This window comes from Callospermophilus lateralis, chromosome X (genome assembly GCF_048772815.1).
Source record: "Callospermophilus lateralis isolate mCalLat2 chromosome X, mCalLat2.hap1, whole genome shotgun sequence".
Taxonomy (NCBI): Eukaryota; Metazoa; Chordata; class Mammalia; order Rodentia; family Sciuridae; genus Callospermophilus; species Callospermophilus lateralis.
In genome coordinates this window covers 35394750-35417307 of record NC_135325.1, presented here as the reverse complement: position 1 = coordinate 35417307, position 22558 = coordinate 35394750, and the positions used below count along the sequence as shown (strand labels likewise).

Genomic DNA, 22558 nt, shown 5'->3' with positions numbered 1-22558 from the left:
CAGATACATGCTTTCTACTACAGCTTGAAAACAGTGGTTAGTTGATGGAGGGGGCAGACAGGGAGAGTTGCCACCCATAAGAAACTCCTGTTCCCAAGACCATGCTGGCCTTGGACAGTGGAAATTAATATTATCACAATTTTCCAGATGAGGAAACTGGGCACAGAGCTGTTCAGTAACTTGCCCAAAGTCACATGGCTCTAAGTCTCATAACCTCAGTTTCCTTATCTGTAAAACAGCCTTAATACTGGGAACTACCTCATAGAACTGTGGTTTTCAACAATGCCTGCCACATAATACTTGCTAGTATTGCTGTTACTTGGCCCCACTAAGACTCCTTCCACCCATCACCCATTTCCACAGTAGAAATGTCACAAGTAACATTCGGTGCTTCTTGTGGAACACTGTAAGTGAACATTAAGTCGGAACATTCTCATATTTATCATCATAACAACTCCCATTTTCTCTAACACCAGGTATCGTCCTTTGTCAACCCGGCTCTCAGCCCAGCCACCAGCCTGCTCACGCCATGTCATCACTATGCACCACGCAGGAAACCCTGGGAAGAAGACGCCACTTTCCCCAAGGCCCTCATTTCCTTGCTTGCTCTGGAAACACTACACGACACAGTTGGCGTGTGTCTGAAGGGCATCTACGGTTTCCAGACAGAGAGGGAGGGATGGCGGTCAGTGCAACCAGGACGACAGTGGACGGTAGCTGGGGGAAGGGGCGCTACAGCTGGATCTCGGTTTCGAACCCCTGACACGCGCTTCACGCAGTCGCAATGCGACTCTTGTCGTTCCATAAGGCGCGGTACTTTTTTTTTTTTTTTTTTTTTTTTTTGGTTTTCTTTTTTGAGCTCGCGAGAGGTGTGGCCGGCTCCAAAGACACCATCCCTGCTCTGGGCGGGATTTGGGAGGGCAGGCGACAGACCTAACCCAATGGAAAAAAGAGGATCCGGCGCCCGCGGCCCCACAGGTCGCCGGGAATTTGGCGGCGTGGGCCGAGGGCGGAGTTTGAGAAAGGGGCTGCGTTTAGTGAGTGAAGCGCAAAGGATTGGCCGGCATAGATGGCTGAGGCGGGAAGAGGGCGGGGGCTGGCGGGAGGCGTCTCGGGACTGGCTGATGGCGTTTGATGAAACGTTAGGGATCCGGTGTGGGCAGGGGGTGGGGTCGGGTGAAAGGAAAGGGACAGTCCTCGGAGGAGCGGGGCTTGTTGAAACGCTATAGGGGCGGGATCTGATGGAGAGGAAGGTACCCCGATAAGGGGAGGAGTTAAATGAATCGTTAAGGGTGGAGTCGAGGCCAGGCCTGGGTCTGACTGTGTGAAAGGGTGGGCGATTTCCCGGGAGATAGGCCGGAAAGGGCTGGTTTGTGAAGAAGGGATGCGGTTTTAGAGACTGGGTGAGTCTTAGAGGAATGAAAGGGCCTGGGAATGAGGCTTGGTAGAGTGGAAGGGGCGGTGATTGGCTGGAAAAGTGCAGGCCCCGAACGGACTAAGCCTGGGGGTTAATTGCTCAGTGAAAAGGTAAGACCGAAGAAAGAATCATGTGAAAGAGGTGCAGTCCAGGGGAACGGGCGGGACCAGATGGAATGGACACCTCAGTGGATGGAAAGGGCCTTCAGAAAGGCGGGTTTAGAAGGCACTGGGGAATGGGATAGCGTAAGGGATGGAGTCTAGTATAGGGGGCGGGGCCCGGAAAAGAGCTGGGTTGCGGGGTCCTTAGGGACTCCAACCCGCTCAAAGCCGTCTCTGGCCCTCCAGAACTGTGTCAGAGGACAAAGCTCCCCAACAATGACCTCCACCGGGCAGGATTCCAATACAACCAGGCAGAGAAGGAGCAGGCACAGCCCACAGTCGCCCCTTCAGGACTCCAGCGTCACCTCGGTGAGGCCCCAGACCTGCCCTGATGAGGGGGAGGGAGAGTAAGCCAGCCAAAGCCCCAGAATCTGAACTCTGACCGTTCTCTCTTATTGGCAGAAGCGGAGTGTTAAGAAGGGTGCCATATCTCGCTCAAGCCCAAATCTAGCGGAGGTAAAGAAGAAAGGCAAAATGAAGAAGCTCAGCCAAGCAACCGAAGAAGACCTAGTCGTGGGGCTTCAAGGACTGGTGAGAGGGGCCTGGCTCTAATTTGGCCTTGTGTGACAATCTGAACCCTGAGATTCTCCACCTTGGACTGTACGGGATGTTCCCTCTGATTCAGGACTTGAATGGATCTGTGTCTCTCTTTTTTCCTGCAGGATTTAAACCTGCAGTCCAAGGCACAGGTTGGCACTGGCTTGGTGTTTGATGAGCAGCTCAATGAATTCCACTGCCTCTGGGATGACAGGTGAGGCTGGGTCCTCCAGACTGTCCCCAAACTACACAATCACACACACTTTGGACCCCCGCCCCCTTAGCAAGAATGAATCCTTGTTTACACCAGCCTGGAGACTGGAAGCAGATAATTTAAGAGGGTGGGGCTTATTCTTGAAAGGATTCTTCTCATTTAACCAACATACATTTATTGAGTGTCTACAATGTTGCAAGAGTTGGTGATATAAATGTGCCAAAGAAGATAGATAGGGTTCCTTGTCAGGGAGCTGATGAGTGAATAGGAGGGCAGATCAGTTAAAACAGCTGGTGAAAGTAGGCGGTGTTAATGATGTAATAAGCCTAGAAGATTCAGGAATATTTAATAGAGGACATTGGACTAGCATCCAAGGGTTCCCAAGAGGCTTCCCCAAGGAAGGGATATTCATGCTGAAATAGGATTATACCTCTCATCCACTCTACAAAGTAATTTCTGTATTCAAAATATACTCAATATCTGTGACTTATCTACACTAGATCCCTGCTTCCAGCCTCCACATAGCAACCTAAAAATATGTATGAGGTGATTCCCTTTCTTAAAATACTTCAAGGACTATGTGCATGCTGTGGCACTCGCCTGTAATCCCAATGGCTCAGGAGGTTGAGGCAGGAGGATCCAGAGTTCAAAGCCAGACTCAGCAACTTGGCAAGGTCCTAAGAACTTAGTGAGACCCTATCTCAAAATAAAATACCAAAAAGGGCTGGGGATGAGGCTCAGTGGTTAAGCACCCCTGTATTCAATCCCTGTTACCAAAGCAAAACAAAAACTTCAAGGGCAGAACATTATTCTCAAGGTAAAGTCTGAATTCCTCATCCTGGCCTCTTAAAGTTCCGCGTGATCTAGCTTCACATTACCTTTGTGACCTCATTGGCCAATCCTCCCCCTCATTCGCTTTGCTTCACTTCACTTCACTTCACATCAGTTCACATACACCAGTCCCCTTGCTGTTTTTCTGACAGGCCAGGCACCCTCTTGCCTTGGGTCTTTACCCTTGGCCAATTCCTTTTCCAACTTTTACATTTCAATGAGAATCTCAGAGAGGGCTTTACCTGGTCACTACCCCCTCTGATACCTGATCTTAGATATTTTCCTAGCCCCTGCCAATTGTTAATTATTATACTCCTGTGTTTACCAGTTGAATAGCTGCCTCCCCTGTCCTGACCTTAGACTAACTCTTGACAACAAAAGACCTTAACTGTGGAATACATATTTACCATCTGTTGAGGAGTTAGAAGTACTGCAGTAAAGAAAACAAAGACCCCCTGCCTTCTGGGGAGGGGAAAGACAAACAAGATGAGAATGGTATAGTGTATTGGAGAGAGCTGTACTGTGGAAAAGCACTAAGGCTGAATGAAGAAGAAGGCAAGGAAGGGAGGGACAGACAGCTGGAACAGTCTGGCCAAAGTCTGAAAGTAGGATCTGGGGTGGCTAGAGCAGGGGAACAAAGGATATTACTAGAAATGAGGTGGACTAGGGGATAAACAGGGAATATGTCTTGTATCTTGGCAGTAGAAAGTACAGTGGAGGGGATGCTTCCATTTTAAATAGGATAGTTAAGCAATGCCTCACTGAGATTTGACTGGGGACCATAAGGGAATGAGGGAATGAGCCCTGGAAGCCATCTGGGAGAACAATGTTCTAGGCAGGAGGACAGCTAGATCAAGTCCCAGAGGCTGACTGAAGGGTACATAGTTCATTTGAGAACCAAGGAGACCAGTGCAAGTGAAGCAAAATGAGGGAGGGGTTGGTGGGTGGGAGATGGACTCAGAAAGGTGATGATGGGCTGCTTGTTTAGGGCCTTTTGGGCATGGATGGGGAAGATTGGGGCTTTTACTAGGAATAGGATGGGAGCCATGAAAGGACTTTGAGTAGTTGGTAGACATAATCTGATTAGGATTTATGTATTTATTTATTGTGGTATTGAGGATTGAACCCAGGAGTATTCTACTGCTGAGCTATACCCCTGGCCATTTTTTAGTTTTTGAGACAGGATCTCGCTAAATTGCTGAGGCTGGCCTCAAACTTGCAATCCTCCTGCCTCAGCCTCTTGACTCATTGGAAATACAGGCACACTGTACCCAACTCTGATTAGGTTTTTGTTTTGTTTTGTGTTTGGTTCTGGGAATTGAACCTAGGAGTACTTAACTACTGAGCCACATCTTTAGCCCTTTTTTATATTTGACTAAGAGACAGGGTCTTGCTGAGTTGCTTATGGCTCTGCTAAGTTGCTAAGGCTGGTTTTGAACTCTCCATCCTCCTGCCTCAGTCTCCTAAACTGCTAGGATTACAAGCATGTGCCACCGCACCCAGCTATGATTAGGATCTTAAACACCAGCTGATGTGTGCAGGAAAGACTGTTTGGGTAGTGAAGACCAAAGCAGGGAGGCCAGTGAGGTGATAATGTGAGAGCCCAGGCTGGAGATTATGGTGGTGGAGAGCATCTGACTCTGGAGAGTGACAGGAGGCAGGGCAGATGCCACTGTGGTAACAGCTATGGAAAGGTAAATGCAAAGATGTGACAAAAGCCGACATGGTGCTCCTCAGTGTTCTCATTTCTGTGTGTGTGTGTATAACTGCATCTCTGTCCCCAGTTTTCCAGAAGGCCCTGAGCGGCTCCACGCTATTAAGGAGCAGCTGATCCAGGAGGGCCTCCTGGATCGCTGTGTGTCCTTTCAGGTAAGTCCCCCAATTGGATGGAGGGCAGGGAGCTGACAGGACCTGGGCACAGCCTGTGCCTTAGCTCTTTATTCCTCATTTCTTCAGGCCCGGTTTGCAGAAAAGGAGGAACTGATGCTGGTTCACAGGTGAAAGCTTGGGATCCTGGTAGGGCTGGGGAGGAGGCTGCCCTGGACCAACCAGGGCAAGCTGAATGCCTTGGGAAAGAATATCATGGACTCTGTGGCCAGCCTTGGACAAGTCCCTGAGCCTTCTGAATCAGTCTCATCACCTGTAATGGGCTAATAAACATAAGTTCCTCAGAAGGGCTTGATGTATGTTAGGTGCTTAGAATGGAGCCTAACACACTATCAGCCCATGATGAGCTATTGCTGTTATTATTATCTGGTTATGTCAATAGATGATGAATATGTGGGCAAAGTGAGCAGAGGGTTCCCCCAGAGGGCTACAGGAACCCAAAATAAGAGGCCTGGTGTGGTATGGCTCAAAGAAAGCTAGCTTGGCAGAGTGGGTATTTGAGTTGAGCTGTGAGGGGAGAAAAGGAGTGAGTCTGATGAAGAAGAGGGCAAGGAAGGGAGGAACAAACAGCTGGAACAGTCTGGCCAAAGTCTGAAAGTAGGATCTGGGGTGGCTAGAGCAGGGAAGCAAAGGATATCACTAGAAATGAGGTGAGCTAGGGGGTAAACAGGGAATGCGTCTTGTATCCTGGCTGTTCCCCCAGATTTTACAGTTGGGGGAGGTCTGATTTGACCAGAAGTCTGGTAATATGGAGGATTCTCAGTGAACAGAGGATAGAGCCCTGAATCTCATCTCCTGTGTTCTCAGCCTAGAATACATTGATCTGATGGAGACGACCCAGTACATGAATGAGGGAGAACTCCGTGTACTAGCAGATACCTATGACTCAGTTTATCTGCATCCGGTATGGATGAGAATTGTGGGGTCAGGAATCCTGATAATCCTGGGATACCCTGGCCCCATGCCCACTGCACCCTGGCAAAAGAAGCTAAATGGATAGGGCTGCTCTCTCTCTTACTCCCTCTTTGTCTACCCACTATCTACAGAATTCATATACCTGTGCCTGCCTGGCCTCAGGCTCTGTCCTCAGGCTGGTGGATGCCGTCCTGGGGGCTGAGATTCGGAATGGTATGGCTGTTATCAGGTAGGACCTTCCAGCATTTGATATCTTACATATTTGAAAAGTCCTTCCCCCGAATGAAGAATGTTTTGGCCTGTGTACTCTCTTTGTGTGATCCAAAGTCAACAGGTGCCAAAGTGGGTACAATAAGAAGTCTTTCTCCCATCTTTGTCACCCAGACAAACTACTTGCTGTACTTAGAGGCAATCTTTATAACTGATGACTCCTGCGTCCTCCCACAGATGATATTATTTAAGGGATAAGCATCAAATTCCATTGATTCTAAGATGCACATTTTTTTTCATATCTGGAACATCTTGAATTCCATTCATCTAACAGTGACATATCAGAACTTAATCAGGAACATTTTTTATTCTATTGTTGGCATGGAAAATCATGGAACATTTTGTCATCTCAGAATTGATGAGATGCAGTAGATGGAGCCTTTGTCCTCCCTCACCTTTTTTTTACCACCAGTAGTGACACGCTCCCATTGGATTGTGCATTTTTACTTACATGTCCTGGAAACCTTTCTCTATTATATGTAGCGTAGACCTCAGTAGATACCATGGTACAAATGCACTATAAGTACTCCTCTATCGATGAGCATTTTGGATCTCCCCAAACATTTGCTTCTTCGTGCATATACCACAGCAAATATGGGATACAATTGTAAACTTACTATTTCTTATGTAGGTTGCGGGCTAGGTCCTTGGAGCAGAATGACTGGTTATGAGAATGTATGCATAGATAACTTTAATGAACATTTTCAAATCTCCATTGGAGAAATAGTAGAAGATTGGGGCACAGGTATGGGTTTGAGGAACCCAGTTACTCAGTTCCTGGAAGATTTGCAGCATGAACACTGGAGAAGTTGGTGGACCAGGGGAGAGTCCATCTCTACAGAGGAGGACCTCCAATCTGTGACTTTCCCTGTCCTGCTCAGGCCTCCTGGACACCATGCCCAGCACAGTCTTATGGATGGATACTGCATGTTCAACCATGTGGCTGTGGCTGCCCGCTATGCTCAAAAGAAGCACCACATTCAGAGGTCAGTGGCAGAGGGCAGGTATTATGAGAGTAGCATGGGGTGGGGTATCCTGGTCTGGGCTCTTCCTCCAGATTCCCCTTGATCCCTTTGTACAGAGTCTCCCTTCTTTTACACTCACAGGGTCCTTATCGTGGATTGGGATGTACACCATGGTCAAGGAACACAGTTCACCTTTGACCAGGACCCCAGGTACACCACAAGTTCCATTGTGCTAGATTCACAGCCACCCCAACTCAAGCCCTTCCAGGCCCACCGTGAGGGGTTTGGAGGGAGGGGAAACATTCATATTCTTTGAGCCCACCTGGAACCAGAATCTGTGCTGCCCCCTGGGTGTCTGCTGTCTCCTAGCTTCACTCTGAGGCAGAAACTGTTGAATTCCCATTTAACAGTTTGGTGAGATTGAGCTTTATGGGTTAAGAAGTCACACAGTAATGAAGTGGGAGAGATAGAATTTGACTCACAAATATTTGGAGGTTTTGTTCATCAATTTACCCTTGAGCTAGAGTGAACTATTCAAATTACTATTTAAATATTTTCTGATTATAACAATACTACAAAGTATTTGCTAAAAAATACTAAAACAGGGGCTGTGGTGTAGCTGGAGCTAGGGGTATATTTCAGTAGTGGAGTGCTTATCTAGCATGCACAAAGCCCTGGGTTCCATCCCTAGCATCACACACACACACACAAAAAAAAAAAATTAAATGGAGGCCAGGCACGTGGTGCATGCTTGTAATCCCAGCATCTCAGCAGGCTGAGACAGGAGGATCGTGAGTTCAAAGCCAGCCTCAGCAATGGTGAAGCACTAAGCAACTCAGTGAGACCCTATCTCTAAGTATTTCTAAGTAAAATACAAAATAGGCTGGGGATGTGGCTCAGTGGCCAAGTGCCCCTGAGTTCAATCCCTGGTACACACACCCCCCATGAAAAAAAAATTAAATGGAATAGGAGATATAGTTCAGTGGGAGAGCATTTTCTTAGCATGTTTGCATGTTTATGGGGTTTGATCCTCAACATCAAAAAATGTCTAAAGCAGAGTTTCCTATCATTCCCATCACCTCCAAAATAACTTTTGACAGCCAGGCACACCTATATCCCAGCTACTCAAGAAACTGCGGCAGAAGGATCCCAAATTTGAGGTCAGCCTAAGCAACTTATTGAGACTCTATCTCAAAATGAAAAAAATAAAAAGGTTCAGGGGTAGATACTTAGCATGTGTAAGACCCTGGATTAGGTCCCCTATACCACCAAAATTTAAAAAATATATTTTTCACAGTTTAGGTAATATTCTAACTTTTCCCTACAGATTTATGAATATTCATAATTCTCATTATTATTAACAGCACACTGCATAATGGGATAATTGCATGTTCTTTGGCAAATTGCTGTTTTCATGTAATAGCATATCAGGGATAACCCCCCCATGTTAGTGCAACTAAAAGAATCTCATTCTTTTTTTTCAATATTTTTAGTTGTAGATGGACACAATAGCTTTATTTTATTTATTTTCTTATGTGGTGCTGAGGATTGAAGCCAGTGCCTAACATGTGCTAGGCCAGTACTCTACCACTGAGCCACAACCCCAGCACAAAGCATCTCATTCTTTGTAAGGGTTGCGGAGCATTCCATTGTATGGCTGTACCTCTGATCATTTAATTCTGGGTATTTAAAATACTTCCCAGTTTTTGTAATAGGCAATTCTACTGTGAATTCTTATAAATATATGATTTCATACTTCTCTTGAGTATATTTGTAGGATGACTATCTAATAGTGGTTTTCTGGGTCAGACAGGTCAATATTGTAAAAGGTCTGGTGTACATTGCCAAACCCCCCACCCCTCCCACAGAAGGGTACCCAGCTTACCCCTTCCTACAGAAAGTGATTGATGAACAAGTCCTTACTAAGTAATAGCCTTCTATCTAGCCAACTGCTTAGAATCCACTTTGCCCCCCATACATCCTGAGTTCCTGTGGCCTTTTGTCTGATCTAGGATGTTTGTTCTATAGACATTGCTTTATTGTTTTCCCAGCATTCACTGTTGCTGACAGGTGTCTTTTCATTCTTATCTGAGTAATCTAATTTGCTCTCTGTAAGCTTTTACATTTTTTTCTTTATCCCCTGTGTTCTGAAGTTTCACACTGGCTCCTTCATTCTACTTAGCAGTGAATTGACATTATATATCTAAAGACTCATATCTTTCTTCAATCCTTAGAAGTTTTCTTCAATTAGATCTTTGATAATTTCTTCTACTGCATTTTCTCTATTCTCCCTTTTTAGGACTTCTACTGTTTAGATGTTAGATGTTTCTGGGTTGATCTTTTTTGTCATACTTTTTTTAATATATATATTTTTGGTTGTTGATAGACCTTTATTTTATTTATTTATATGCAGTGCTGAGAATTGAACCCATTGCCTCCCACATTTTAGGCAAGTACCCACCCCGTCTTATTTTTTCAACTTACGTTTTCTGTCTCTTTTTCAGTTTGCAGTCTTAGGCAATTTCCTCAAATTTATCTGCAAGTCCTTTTGTTGAATTATGTATTTAGACATTCTTTTAGTCTCCCCAAGTACTTTCTTCCTCTCCATTTCTATGCCTTCTCATTCCTGATCTTGTTTTTATAAAGTACTGATTAGACACTTTAAATTTTCTTCTGTTCTGAATTTTATTCTTCATTCTGAGGTCATTTTTTTCTTGGCCCTTCTCTTTCATACTGGTGATTTTCCTCAAATATGATCCTTATTTGGCTATCTATACCAGAAATTAAAGGACTGTTGTACGGGCCATCATGGGATTACTCTGCTGTGGTGTGTGTAGATCTTTTTTCCTAAAAAGCATTTTCCCTAGAATGGGGACAGATAATGTCTGTTGACAGGTCTCAACTTTAGGGACTATGGAAAAGGACCCACACATTAGATAGGATCTTGCCAAATGTGAGAAATAAGAGAGCCTCTTCCAGATGGCATCTCTTTTCCTTCAGCCTTGCCAAAGATAAGTCTATTTTACTTATCTTTTCTAATCTACTTTTTGTCTTTTTTATCATCTCACTGTTTTATTGTATTTTAAATTCTTCATTAATTTTTTTGTTTTTATCCTTACTAACTTCTTCCTCCTATGTTCTTTATTTTGTTCACACTGTCTTCTTGAATCGACTGCTTCAACATTTTTCAACACATTGGTCAATCTTGTTTCATTCACGTCTGTACCACTGCCTTCCTCATATTTATTTTAGAGCTAAAACCAGATATCATATAATTTCTTCTGCAAAAATTCCAGAATACATCTTTAAAACATAAGAGTGCTTTTTTTAAGGGTGCTTTTTAAAGCATTACTGACTAGGGCATGTATCTCCATGATAGACCACTTGCTTAGCATGCACAAGGCTTGGGTTCCATCCCCAGTACTGGCAAAAGAAAAGAAAAAGCATTATTTCATTATCTTGCCTGCAAAATTAATAAGAATTCTTGAATATCATTAAACATTTTTTATGTCTTAAATGCATCCGAGAGGCTAGAGCATTAGTTCATTGGTACAGTGTGTGCCTAGCATGTGCATAGCCCTGGTTTCAATTCCCCAGCATCAAAAAAATAAAAAAAATAAAAAGTGTATCACAGGGGCTGTGGCTGTGGCTCAGCAGTAGAGCACTCGCCTAGCACATGCGAGGCACTGGGTTCAATCCTCAGCACCACATAAAATAAATAAATAAAATACAGGTATTGTGTCCAACTACAACTAAAAAAAATGTTTTTAAAAAAGTGCATCACAGGCTTTAAGTGTGTTATTTTTGGATACATTGTTGATTATATGCATAAATGTGAACACTTCAATACATTCTTTCTTATAAGAATTTGTAAATGAATAAAAAAGCTATCCATGCCCTTTGATCTCCTAAATCCTCATCTTTCAGTCTTAACTAGAGCAGCAGGGAAACAAATTGTACAGTCCTTAAAATACTATAATGGAGACAAGGCAAACAGGTAAACTTTAAACCAAGCAGTTATAAGAAACAAGTTTGGCAAATTTGTCATTCAGTGACTTGGCTATTCAGAATTGATTTTCTGTGCATTGGCCTGAGTCTGCACCTTTTTTTTTTTTTTTTTTTTTTTTTTTTTGCAGAAGGGATAATTTAGGTCATCTTAGGTCCCCCCAAAGCTCCTACTCAGTATGGGAGAGGGCCCTCTGGGACCCCCCGAGTCTCAAAATCTACTTTCCAGAGATTTGTTAGAGTCTCATATTTTATGGCATCCTTTTTCCCATTCTGTCTTTCTAGGTTGGCACTTATTTTAAAATTATTTTACTAGACTTGGGGTATAACTCAGTAGTAAAGCATATACTTACAATGTACAAGGCCCTGGGTTCAATCCCCTAAATAAATAAATAAACAAATATTCCTTTACCATCTTTTGACTAGTATGTCAGGAAGTCAAAGAGGAAAACCTGTGCTATTAGTCTCCCATCCCACTTGAAGCTGGTTGAATGTATTTTAAAATCCCCTTCTGGGCTGGAGGTGTAGCTCAGTGGTAAAGCACCCCTGAGTAAATACCCAATACTACCACCAAAATATTTTTTTTAGTTATAGATGGACACAGTACTTTTACTTTATTTTTTATGTGTTGCTGAGAATTGAACCCAGTCCTCTCATATGCTAGGCTAGTGCTCTACCACTGAGCTACAACCCCACCCCTGTGTCATAATTTCTGTCAGAACCTATCTATTTTTTTTTGTTTTAGTACCTCTCACTCCTATGTGTGCTCACTTTCTTACTTAAGAAGTAGTAGAGTTAACCTGTAAGGCACTGAGGAGAAGGGATTGGCCTTTTGGCATTCCTAGTCAGCATCCCAACTCCAGCTTCACACATAGAACCATGTCATACCCTTCTCACTCCTGGGCCTCCCACTTCATTCACAGGAATCACTGGACTTCCCAGCCTAGCCTGAGGGTGTTTTCAGCCTTAACTGGCTCCCTGTAGCTAAGAGCCCATGGCCCCAGTGGGCCTCCACTGTCATAGGGTTTGCCCTGTTGTTCCTACCTTGGTCATGAGGACATGATCTAGAGTCTTCCACAGGGTCAGGAGCCGGCTCTTGGGATCTTAGACCTGAGTCTAAAATTGGGTGGGCATCGAGGGGCCAGTGATACTCACTGATAGAGAGGTTCTACTAGGAGACAAATGAATGAGTAAGCAAGATAATGGGAAAATAAATGAAAGAATTAATAAATGGGAAGTTCAATAAACTGGGACTGAGTGGAAGGTTAAATTAACGGAAGATTGGATATAAGAATTGAGAAATTAATGAAGCAGAGAATGAATGAGTGGTTGAGCAGGAAAACAAATGGGTAAGTAAAGTGTGATAACTGTGGTTTGGAAGTGTCTGGGAATTGACCTTCTCTAGCTCCCTTACATTTTTTTGGTACTGAGGATGGAACTCAGATCCTCAAGCAGATTAGGCAATCCCTCACCTCTTTTTCCCTCTGCCTTTAGTGTCCTCTACTTCTCCATCCACCGCTATGAGCAAGGTCGGTTCTGGCCCCACCTTAAGGCCTCTAACTGGTCCACCACAGGTTTTGGCCAAGGCCAAGGATACACCATCAATGTGCCTTGGAACCAGGTCAGTGTCTACCCACCCTGTGCCCCAAAGTGAGGCCAAGGCCTGCTCTTCCACCATCTTGGGGCAAGTGACTGACTGACTCCCATCATGCCTCTGTCGGCAGGTGGGGATGCGGGATGCTGACTACATTGCTGCTTTCCTGCACATTCTGCTGCCAGTTGCCTTTGAGGTTCGAGGAGTCTGGGAAATGTTGGGGTGAGCGACAACATTGAAGGAATGGCCTATGAAGGCAGATAGCCTCATGTAGTCTTTTGCCCCCTCAGTTCCAGCCTCAGCTGGTCCTGGTGGCTGCTGGATTTGATGCCCTCCAAGGGGACCCCAAGGTAAGGCAGTCTTCCTAGGGCAATAGGTGGTCAAAGGAGCTACACAGCCAGACTGACCCTCTGCATCCCCCCAGGGTGAGATGGCTGCTACTCCAGCAGGGTTTGCCCAGTTAACCCACCTACTCATGGGTTTGGCCGGAGGAAAGCTGATCCTGTCTCTGGAGGTAAGTAACTCACCTTTGTCTCAACCTGTGGATTCTGGAGGGTTTAAGAATAAAGTTTTCAGGCTAGGAGTATAAATCATTGGTAGAGCACTTGCTAGCATGTTCAAGGCCCTGGGTTCCATCCCCAACACCACCAAAAAATAAAATAAAAGACAATAAAAGAACAGAGTTTTTAAGTCTATCAGCAGTTCCTGGCCTAGTATTTTCATTAACTAACTGGGCAACCTTGCAGGGAGCACTTCATTTCTTTGTGTCTCTGTTTCCTATAGGTCAGATAGACAAAAAGATAATGGCAGTCACTTCATGTCATTGTCCAGTGAATTGAATGCAGTCACCTGTTATTACCTTGTTTGGCATGCAGTGTGCACCCTAGTATTGTTATTATTACCATTATTCTTCCCTGAATGTGATATCTGGTCCTTTCTTCATCTCCCTCACATCCCCCTCCTCAGGGTGGCTACAACCTCCGCTCCCTGGCTGAGGGAGTTAGTGCATCACTCCATACCCTTCTGGGAGACCCTTGTCCCATGCTGGAATCTCCTGGTGCCCCCTGCCCAAGGTGAGCCCAAGTGAAGGAGAGGGGAAGGGGGCCCCTCCCTGTCCACCTGTGGCTATTTCATCCTATTTGCCTGTCCCCTGCCCTCAGTGCCCAGACTTCACTCTCCTGCACTCTAGAAGCCCTTGAGCCCTTCTGGGAGGTCCTTGTGAGATCAGGTAGGAAGCTGGATGTGGGCCTGCTGGGAGTTGGGCATGGGATGAGAAGTTGGGGGTTGGGGAGATTCTATTGCAGACTCACCCACTCTGACTTTCCTGGGAAACCTTGGTGGGGGAGAGTCAGGACCTCTCTCTTAAACCAGGCCCAGGTTTAAGGCTTCCACCCCTTTTTATGTTTGGGCCACTTATGTTCCAGAGTATTAAGGGGAATCCAGGTTGGGAGAATAGGGTGAACATGACCTTTCTTTGTAGCTGAGACCGTGGAGGAGGACAACTTGGAGGAGGAAAATACAGAGGAGAATGAGGATGAGGGACCCTGGGAGCCTGTGCTGCCTATTCTGACATGGCCAGTGCTACAGGATCGTACCGGGCTAGTCTATGACCAAAGAATGATGAGTCACTGTAACCTATGGGACAAGTATGCAGTCAGAGGGCTGGGATAAATGGGTAGGGGGTCACTGCCTCCCAGGCACTAAGCCCCTATCATTGGTTTTCCCCTACCACTAGCCACCACCCTGAGACACCCCAGCGCATCTTGAGAATCATGTGCCACCTAGAGGAGCTGGGCCTTGCTAGTCGCTGCCTCATTTTGCCAGTGCGGCCTGCCACCGACACTGAGCTGCTTACCTGCCACAGGTCTGGCCCGTGTGGTGTGAGTGGGCTATAGGGTTCTGGATGGGCTTTGGGGGACAGAGCCTAGAGCTCCCCTCCATGGTGTATGGAGCTGCTGTGGACCCAGAGAGTCCCAAGTGTCATTTCCAGGATGAGGCCAAGGAAGGGGACAAAGCCACTTAACTGTCTCCTGGGGACTCCTTTCTGTGCCTCCAGTTCTGAGTACGTGGAGCGTCTCCGGGCCACGGAGAAGATGAAAACCCGGGACCTTCACCGTGAGGGTGCCAACTTTGACTCCATCTACATCTGCCCCAGCACCTTTGCCTGTGCACAGCTTGCCACAGGTGCTGCCTGTCGCCTGGTGGAGGCTGTGCTCTCAGGAGAGGTGTGTCCACTTCAGGATGGGTACTGGGCTAGAGAGAGGAAGTCCTAGGAGAATGGAAAGGGTCACCTGCACTTAAGGAGGTCCTGAGGGAATTGAGCAAGGCCCTTGGAAATGGGTAATGGGGAGCCTCCCTGCTCACTGGGAGGGGAATCCCAGGAATGGGATCCCTTGCAGCTGGTGAATTGATGGAAGGAACAAGAGAGAAAGAAGAATAGAAGAAAGGGGAGAACAAATGTGAGTGAGGGCCAGGGATCCATCTTAACTCATCACTCCTGCTCCCAGGTTTTGAATGGCATTGCTGTGGTGCGTCCCCCAGGACACCATGCTGAGCAGGATGCTGCCTGTGGTTTCTGCTTTTTCAATTCTGTGGCAGTTGCTGCTCGTCATGCTCAGGCCATCAGTGGACGTGCCCTGCGGTAAGGGCTTCCTAAAGACCTCCAAATCTTGAACCTTGCAAATCCTAGACCCCTCTCACAGCCCAGTGCTTACTTAGCAGGTCCATAGCACAGGCCCCACAACTTTCCCAGAAACAAGCAAGGGTCTCCTTGCCCATTACTTCCCCAGAAAAGGACCAAGAGGTGACTTCTCAGTATCTGCCCTGTTAGGACCCCCAGATCATGGCACCCATGGCTTATAAACCAGAATCCAGGGTCCTGCCCCATTTTTTCTGACCCCTACAGAACCCAGACCCAGGCCCCCAGTGCTTACTCCAAAAGACCCAGGATCATACACATAAGACTTAGCCACCCAGGCCTGAACTCAGTTACTAGCATTTTCCCCAAAAGAGCCCGGGACCCAGCCCCAAGCATTTTCTCAGGCCCACAGAAAACCCTTTATTGGACCCAGAGTCGGGCTTTCATCCTGATGCCCAGCACTTTCCCAAGAGATCCAGGGTCCTGCCACCCAGCAATAAGTTTCTCTGTAGCTCCCAGGGACCTAGCTGTACCTTCTCCCAGGGATCAAGTTTCCCAGGTTACTGAGGAGCTATTCCCTCCCTAGGATTCTGATTGTGGACTGGGACATCCATCATGGTAATGGAACTCAGCACATATTTGAGGACGATCCCAGGTGAGGGGCTGGGGCTAGGGGCAAGGGTGTGGTCAGGAAGGGGACTAAGCCATGCTTGGGGCCCCTAACCAGCCATGGCCCCCTCCAAACCCCATCCCCGGCAGTGTGCTATACGTGTCCCTGCACCGCTATGACCACGGCACCTTCTTCCCCATGGGGGATGAGGGCGCCAGCAGCCAGATAGGCCGGGCTGCAGGCGAGGGCTTCACTGTCAATGTGGCCTGGAATGGGCCCCGCATGGGTGACGCTGACTACCTGGCTGCCTGGCATCGGCTGGTGCTTCCCATTGCCTATGAGGTAAGGCTTAAGATATGTGTGACAAACCTGTGAGGGTGGCAGCAGGTGCCTGCCTCCTCACTTTGTGTGTCTGACTGCCTGGTGACTGATCATGAGACACCCTATGGGTGCCTATACTGATGGTTGTTAGGGCAGGGGTGGCTGGGATGGTCTTGGGTATTTGACTGTTCACTTGACTGCCCTCTCTTTGTGACATTATGTTTGTGAGCAACTATCTTGGCTTTGCATGGGATGACCTTTTGTGGTGGCTCTGCGTGAGAATCTTTTGGATGTGCAGTGGTAGTCTGTGTGGCCTGACTAGATCTGTGTCCTATATTTCTCCCATCGTGAGTGTCATCCTCTGGGTGTGAGGATGGCTGTGACTAATGCTCTGTAGAACTGTGTATGCAGTGGAGGGCTGGGGGATGGGTATATGTATATGACTCTGTACAGGTGGTTACTTGTCATCCCCTTTTCTCTGTGTGATAGATGTGATACTGTATGTCACTGGATGCTACTATGTCTTTGACAGACTTGTGAGACCTCTGGATGTGGAAGGCCGTGTGGGACCACCATTTCTATGTCTGTCTGCCCTGGTTATTTGTGTATATGTTTCCCTGGTTAGGGGGTGCTGTGGGTGTGGCTGCCTTCCATGTGTGTGAGCTGTGTGTGTGTGTGTGTGTGTGTGTGTCTGACTGAGGGCAGGCATGTGCACACTACTCTGCAAGCCTGGTTCTGCACCTTTAGATCTACATGGGTGGCAGGAACCATCCTGTGAATGTATATGACTGTGTATGCAAGTGACCACCTCCTGTGGGTGCAACTGCATGTGTGTGAACATTGTGACTAGGTGATGATGGCATGGAAGCATAGGTATGATTATGACTGCAAAGGTAGCTGTGAATAACTTCCTTCTGAGAAATTGAGTATGTGTATGCGACTAGTGCAGATGTACATTTTTGTCCATGTGGGACTTGTGATTGTGTGTGGTGCTTGCACTGTCACATATTCTGTGACAGAAGTATGTTTGCCTCTCTTGGCACTGTGTGTATAATGACCTGTGTCATGTGCATGTGTGTCCCATGTTTGACCTTGGGGTGCATGTGTATGAGGACATGTCTCTATTTGTCCATTTCTCGTGACACCATCTCTTAACATCTGAATCTCCATGTCTGTGTAACTCACATCTGTCTCATGACTCTCTCATGTCCCCTTCTATTCATTCTTAATATCCCTGAATTTCTCTGGTGTCTGTGTCTTTTTCCTAGTTCTGAGTTTCTGTTTCTCATATTTTCCCCTCTGATGCTCCTTCTTTTCAGGTCTCTAAATCCAGGCTTCCTGGTCTCCAGGTCCAGAGCCTCCACTCCTGCCTGGCTTGCATCTCCCTGTCTTCACTTGTCTTTGTCTCCATCAGTTACTGCCTATCAAAACCCTTCCCTTCATGCCCATGTCTCTCTTTTCTTCTTGCCTCAGTTTAACCCAGAATTGGTGCTGGTCTCAGCTGGCTTTGATGCTGCACGAGGGGACCCACTTGGGGGCTGCCAGGTGTCACCTGAAGGTTATGCCCACCTCACCCATCTGCTGATGGGCCTTGCCAGTGGCCACATTGTCCTTATCCTAGAGGTAACTCTTTTTCAATCTTTCTTCCCATGGTGGGGGCAGTTTGGAAGAGTCAACTGCATTACTCAGGGCAGTTTCGTAAAATCTTTGAGTGTCTCCACCTGGGATTGTTGGCACACAATTGACATTAATAATGACAATAACAACAGCATTAACAGCTTTTTAAAAATATTTTATTAGTTATTGTGGACTTTATTGATTTATTTTTATGTGGTGCTGACAATCGAACCCAGTGTCTCACACGTGCTAGGCAAGCACTCTACCACTGATCTACAACCCCAGCCCCCATTAACAGCTTTAACTGAGCACTCACTATATGCAAAGCTCTCTTCTCAGCACTTCATATTTATTATTAATTTTCTTTGCCTGACAAAGCAGCCTTATGAGGTATGGTCTGTTTACCTCATTATTTTCCTCTCTCAAGATCAAGAGAACTGAGCTGGGTATAGTTGTGCATGGGTGTAATCCCAGTAACCCAGGAGCCTAAGGCAGGAGGATTGCAAGTTCAAGGCCAGCCTTGGCAACTTAGCAAGAGCCTGTCTCAAAATATTTTTTTAACTGGGGTAGAGATGTATCTCAGTACTTGCCTAGCATATGTGAGGCCCCAGATTTATTCCCCAGTATCACAAATAAAAGATCAGGGGAACTGAGGCACAGAGGAGGTAGTCACACTTAATAATGGCACAAATGGGGCTTGAACCCAAGCAGCCTGGCTCCTGGGGCAAAGTAAATTGACCTTTTGTAAATGATTCAGTGCCTCTGCCTTCATACCTCAGTTTCATTATCTGTAAGATGGGGATGGCTAATTGTGGATGGAAGAGTGTCTGGCATATGGTAAGAACTGAATAATTGCTGTATGATTTTTTACTGTTAGGCATTATTCAGACATTAATCCTCTCAGCAAACTTTTTTTGGGGGGGTACCAGGGATTGAACTCAGGGGAACTAGACCACTGATTCACATCCCCAGCCCTACTTTGTATTTTAATTAGAGACTACTGAGCTACAACCCCAGTCCCATGTCAGCAAACTTTTATGCTATTATTTTCACTATTTTACAGATGGGGAAGCAAGCCACTGAGAAATTAGCTGGCTTGTAAAAAGTCCCACTTACAATATGTCCAGGACTGCTTATAGCAGGGCAGGGTAGTGGTTGAGAACATGGACTATTTTATCAGGTGTCTCAAGTTCAAACCCCAGCACTACCTCTTCAGCTGTTGTGACCTCAGACAAGTCATCTAACCACTCTGAGCTTCCTTATCTGTAAAAAGAGTAGAGGCTAGAGTTCCTGTACAATGTAGAAAAATTCAAGATAGGGGATCTTGTAGAGAGTAAGACAAGTCATTTCTATAGTAGATCAGGACAGGTCCTTTTATATGGGTTCACAGCAGGCATCTTATAAAGGTCAGGTCAGAGGTTTATATGTTGAGCACCTGTGGTTGTGAGAATTAAGTATGTTAGTCTACGTGAAATATTTAAAATAGGGTATGGCACACAGCATACACCTAATAAATGTCAGTTACTGACATTTATTATTATTACTGATGCAATTATCAGTATCATTATTTCTATTATCACTATTATTATCTTGCACTTGACAGCATTTTGTTTTACCCTCCTGCAACAACCACCTCACTGAGTGCTGCCCATCTTACAAATGTGAATCACACTCACATTTATTCCTGGTACCAGCCCTCCACTCCAGACTTGTAGGGCCCTGGAGTCGAGAGGAAGAGGAAGTGGGAAGGGAGGACATCTAATTATTCAAATCCCCTGAAGAACTCCTCTATATCATTCCTTCCCCTTTTCCTTAACAAAGGGTGGCTACAACCTGACATCCATCTCAGAGTCCATGGCTGCCTGTACCCACTCCCTCCTTGGAGACCCACCACCCCTGCTGACCCTGTCGCGGCCTCCACAACCAGGAGCTCTGGCCTCCATCTCCGAGACCATCCAAGTCCATCAGAAATACTGGCGCAGTTTGAGGGTCATGAGTGAGTGAAGCCGGGGAATTATAATGAGGGTACTCAGGGAAGAAGGGGGCAGGGGAATTATAATGAGGGTACTCAGGGAAATAGAGGCAGGAAAGGGGACAGAATCCATACTCAAGGATCTCATTCCATGGTTCCAGAGGTAGAAGACAAGGAGGGATCCTACAAGTCTAAGTCCTTTACCAAGAAGGTGCCCCAACCAGCCAATTCTGAATCTGCTAAGGGAATAACAGCCCCAGAAGGGAAGGTTCTAGAAGAAAGCAAGGGGAAAGCTACCCCAGCATTGTCTGCAGAAGAGTCCACTCTGAGCCAGACTAAATCGGAGACATCTAAGGTGGTGCTCACTCAGGACCAGTCCTCAGAGGCAGCCACTGGGGAGGCCACAATGGACCAGGCCACCTCAGAAGAAACTGTGGGGGAAGCCTCAAAGGCAACTACGGGGGAAGACTTGCTGGACCAGACCACTGCTGAAGAGGCCATGGGAGGAACTAAGCTGATCCAAAGTCTTCTAACCTCACGCACAGAGAAAAAGACTCCAGCAGGCTCACCCGTGCAGGTACCCACAGCAGAGCTGTCCCTAAACTAGCTGGTGGAGAATGTGAATACCTTAGAACTAGGCAGTGAAGCTCAGGTAAGGTCACCAAACCCAGGGAGAAGGGGTAAGAATTGGGCCTCTCAAGTAAATTTATTTCCTTTTGTGTGTCCAGAAAACTCTAGAAGCTCAGACTGCAGAAGAGGAGAGCCTACTAGGAGAGGCGGCTGGAGGTCAGGATGTGGGTGACTCAAAGCTCACAATGGGATCTGGGGATCTTAGTGGCATGGACCAGGTAAGTTCAGGGAGAGGCTAGGATTGTGGCTTTTTTCTTGCCAATTCATGACTCCCAGTCAGGAGCATGTGATGTAGAAACATAAAATTGGAGATGAGGTCCCCAACTTACTCAGTTTCACCCATTCACCCTAGGCCATATTTTATGCTGTGACACCACTGTCCTGGTGTCCCCATTTGGTGGCAGTATGCCCCATTCCTGTAGCAGGCCTGGATGTAACCCAACCTTGTGAGGACTGTGGGACACTCGAGGAAAACTGGGTGTGTCTGTCTTGCTATCAGGTATGGACCAGAGGAAGGGAATTGGGTGCAGGTTGGCCTTGGAGCAAACTGCATGTGAGTGCTGAGCCCCACCTGACACTTACTTTCCAACCTTAGGTTTACTGCAGCCGTTACATCAATGCTCATATGGTCCGACACCATGAAGCCTCTGGACACCCACTGGTCCTCAGCTACACTGATTTGTCTACCTGGTGTTACCCCTGTCAGGCCTATGTCCACCACCAGGTAGGTCCTGGGCAGACCCTTTAACCCCTGACACATACTTGCCCCCCAACCCATCCCTATCCCCTTCTGTGATTGGGTAAAGAGAGAATGCAGCTCCTACCAAAGGCTGCGTCCTGATTATTTAGTATGATATGGGGACTATGAGATAGTCTAGGGGTGGGGGTGGTTGAGGGATGGAGTAGGGCAACCTCTTGGCTAAGGTAGAACTGTCCTCACTCCTCTCACCTACCCTGTTCTTGCCTCCTCCTCAGGCTCTCCTAGATGTGAAGAACATCATCCACCAATATAAGTTTGGGGAGAACATGCCCCACCCACACTAAATCCCAGAATGTGCTCCCTTTTCTCTCCTTTCTGAGGCCCAAGACAGACCAGCCTTAGTTCTTTGCACCCCTTACCCTGGATGAGGGTGGCCTCTTACTCTGCCATACCCTGAATATCCTTTGAAAGTTGCCCAAGGGTGCTTATTTAAATGTACTAAATACTTTTAAGAGGACTGTGATGATCAGTCATGGACCTGCCCCTGCCTGCTGCCTATTTGAGGGGCACCACTACTCTACCCCAGGAGAGAGGGGCAGCTCAGCAGCTCCACGAGAGAGCTGAAATCAAAAGGATAACATTGGAGGGGGGGCAAGTGGCAGTTATGGCAGGATTGCATATTTAATAAAATGCAAGTTATTACAAAACATGGAGAAAGCCTTTTAATTTTGAGTATGTTGAGAACCCCACATCCCTAGCCAGCAGGGTTGATGGTAATGAAGGATTGGGTAATGAGGGAGTGGGTCTTCATCAAGTCAACCCCCTGGCCATTGATTGCCCCCAGGAAATCTAATTGAAGATGCACAACTTTAATCCCAGTGACTCAGGAGGTTGAGACAGGACGATGACAAGTTGAAGGCCAGCCTCAGCAATTTAGCAAACCCCTAAGCAACTTGTTTGTTTCAAAAAAGAAAAAAGAAATAAAGAAATGGCTAGGGATGTAGCTCAGTGGTAAAGAGCCCCTGGGTTCAATCCCCAGTGCTCCCCCCAAAAAAAATAAAATAGAGGAGACACTTGACTGGCTCCACTGGAGGTTAAATACAGGAGAAAATGGGTGCCTGCCTTAGAAATAGAGGCCTCGCAGCCAGTCCCAGCCATGCCTTCAGTTGAGAAGATAACTCTCAGGATGTATCTTCACCAAGTCAAGGTTTCCCCATCTGTCTAACTGGTCTAATTGGTGGGTGTGGGGATGGGTTCCTGTTTAACTGGATGTG

At 46.5% G+C, this 22558-nt stretch overlaps 1 protein-coding gene across 3 annotated transcripts; it reads left to right on the top strand.

Annotated features, from left to right (window-relative positions):
* The first annotated feature begins 1177 nt into the window (after nucleotides 1-1177).
* Hdac6 (histone deacetylase 6) lies at nucleotides 1178-21993 on the top strand. Of its 3 annotated transcripts, none has more exons than XM_077106605.1 (29): nucleotides 1178-1403; nucleotides 1765-1887; nucleotides 1981-2109; nucleotides 2241-2329; nucleotides 4945-5029; nucleotides 5117-5157; nucleotides 5855-5951; nucleotides 6094-6191; nucleotides 7114-7218; nucleotides 7339-7407; nucleotides 12697-12823; nucleotides 12927-12992; nucleotides 13087-13146; nucleotides 13221-13310; nucleotides 13763-13869; nucleotides 13957-14024; nucleotides 14277-14442; nucleotides 14532-14660; nucleotides 14853-15021; nucleotides 15304-15437; nucleotides 16021-16089; nucleotides 16194-16386; nucleotides 17839-17988; nucleotides 19804-19978; nucleotides 20116-20531; nucleotides 20683-20802; nucleotides 20937-21083; nucleotides 21180-21308; nucleotides 21560-21993. In XM_077106605.1, the coding sequence occupies exons 2-29, from the start codon at nucleotides 1795-1797 to the stop codon at nucleotides 21626-21628; spliced, it is 3390 nt and encodes a 1129-aa protein (XP_076962720.1). In that variant the 5' UTR covers nucleotides 1178-1403; nucleotides 1765-1794; the 3' UTR covers nucleotides 21629-21993. The 3 variants fall into 3 exon arrangements, with proteins under 3 accessions (XP_076962720.1, XP_076962719.1, XP_076962721.1); XM_077106604.1 differs by having other exon boundaries at nucleotides 1188-1253; XM_077106606.1 differs by lacking the exon at nucleotides 1178-1403 and adding an exon at nucleotides 1415-1527.
* The last annotated feature ends 565 nt before the right edge of the window (nucleotides 21994-22558 follow it).

Coding starts and splice junctions, on each gene's coding strand:
- Hdac6 (XM_077106604.1), top strand. Junction 1,888..1,980: donor AGGACTCCAGCGTCACCTCG/GTGAGGCCCCAG, acceptor TCTTATTGGCAG/AAGCGGAGTGTTAAGAAGGG. Junction 14,443..14,531: donor CACTGTAACCTATGGGACAA/GTATGCAGTCAG, acceptor CCCTACCACTAG/CCACCACCCTGAGACACCCC.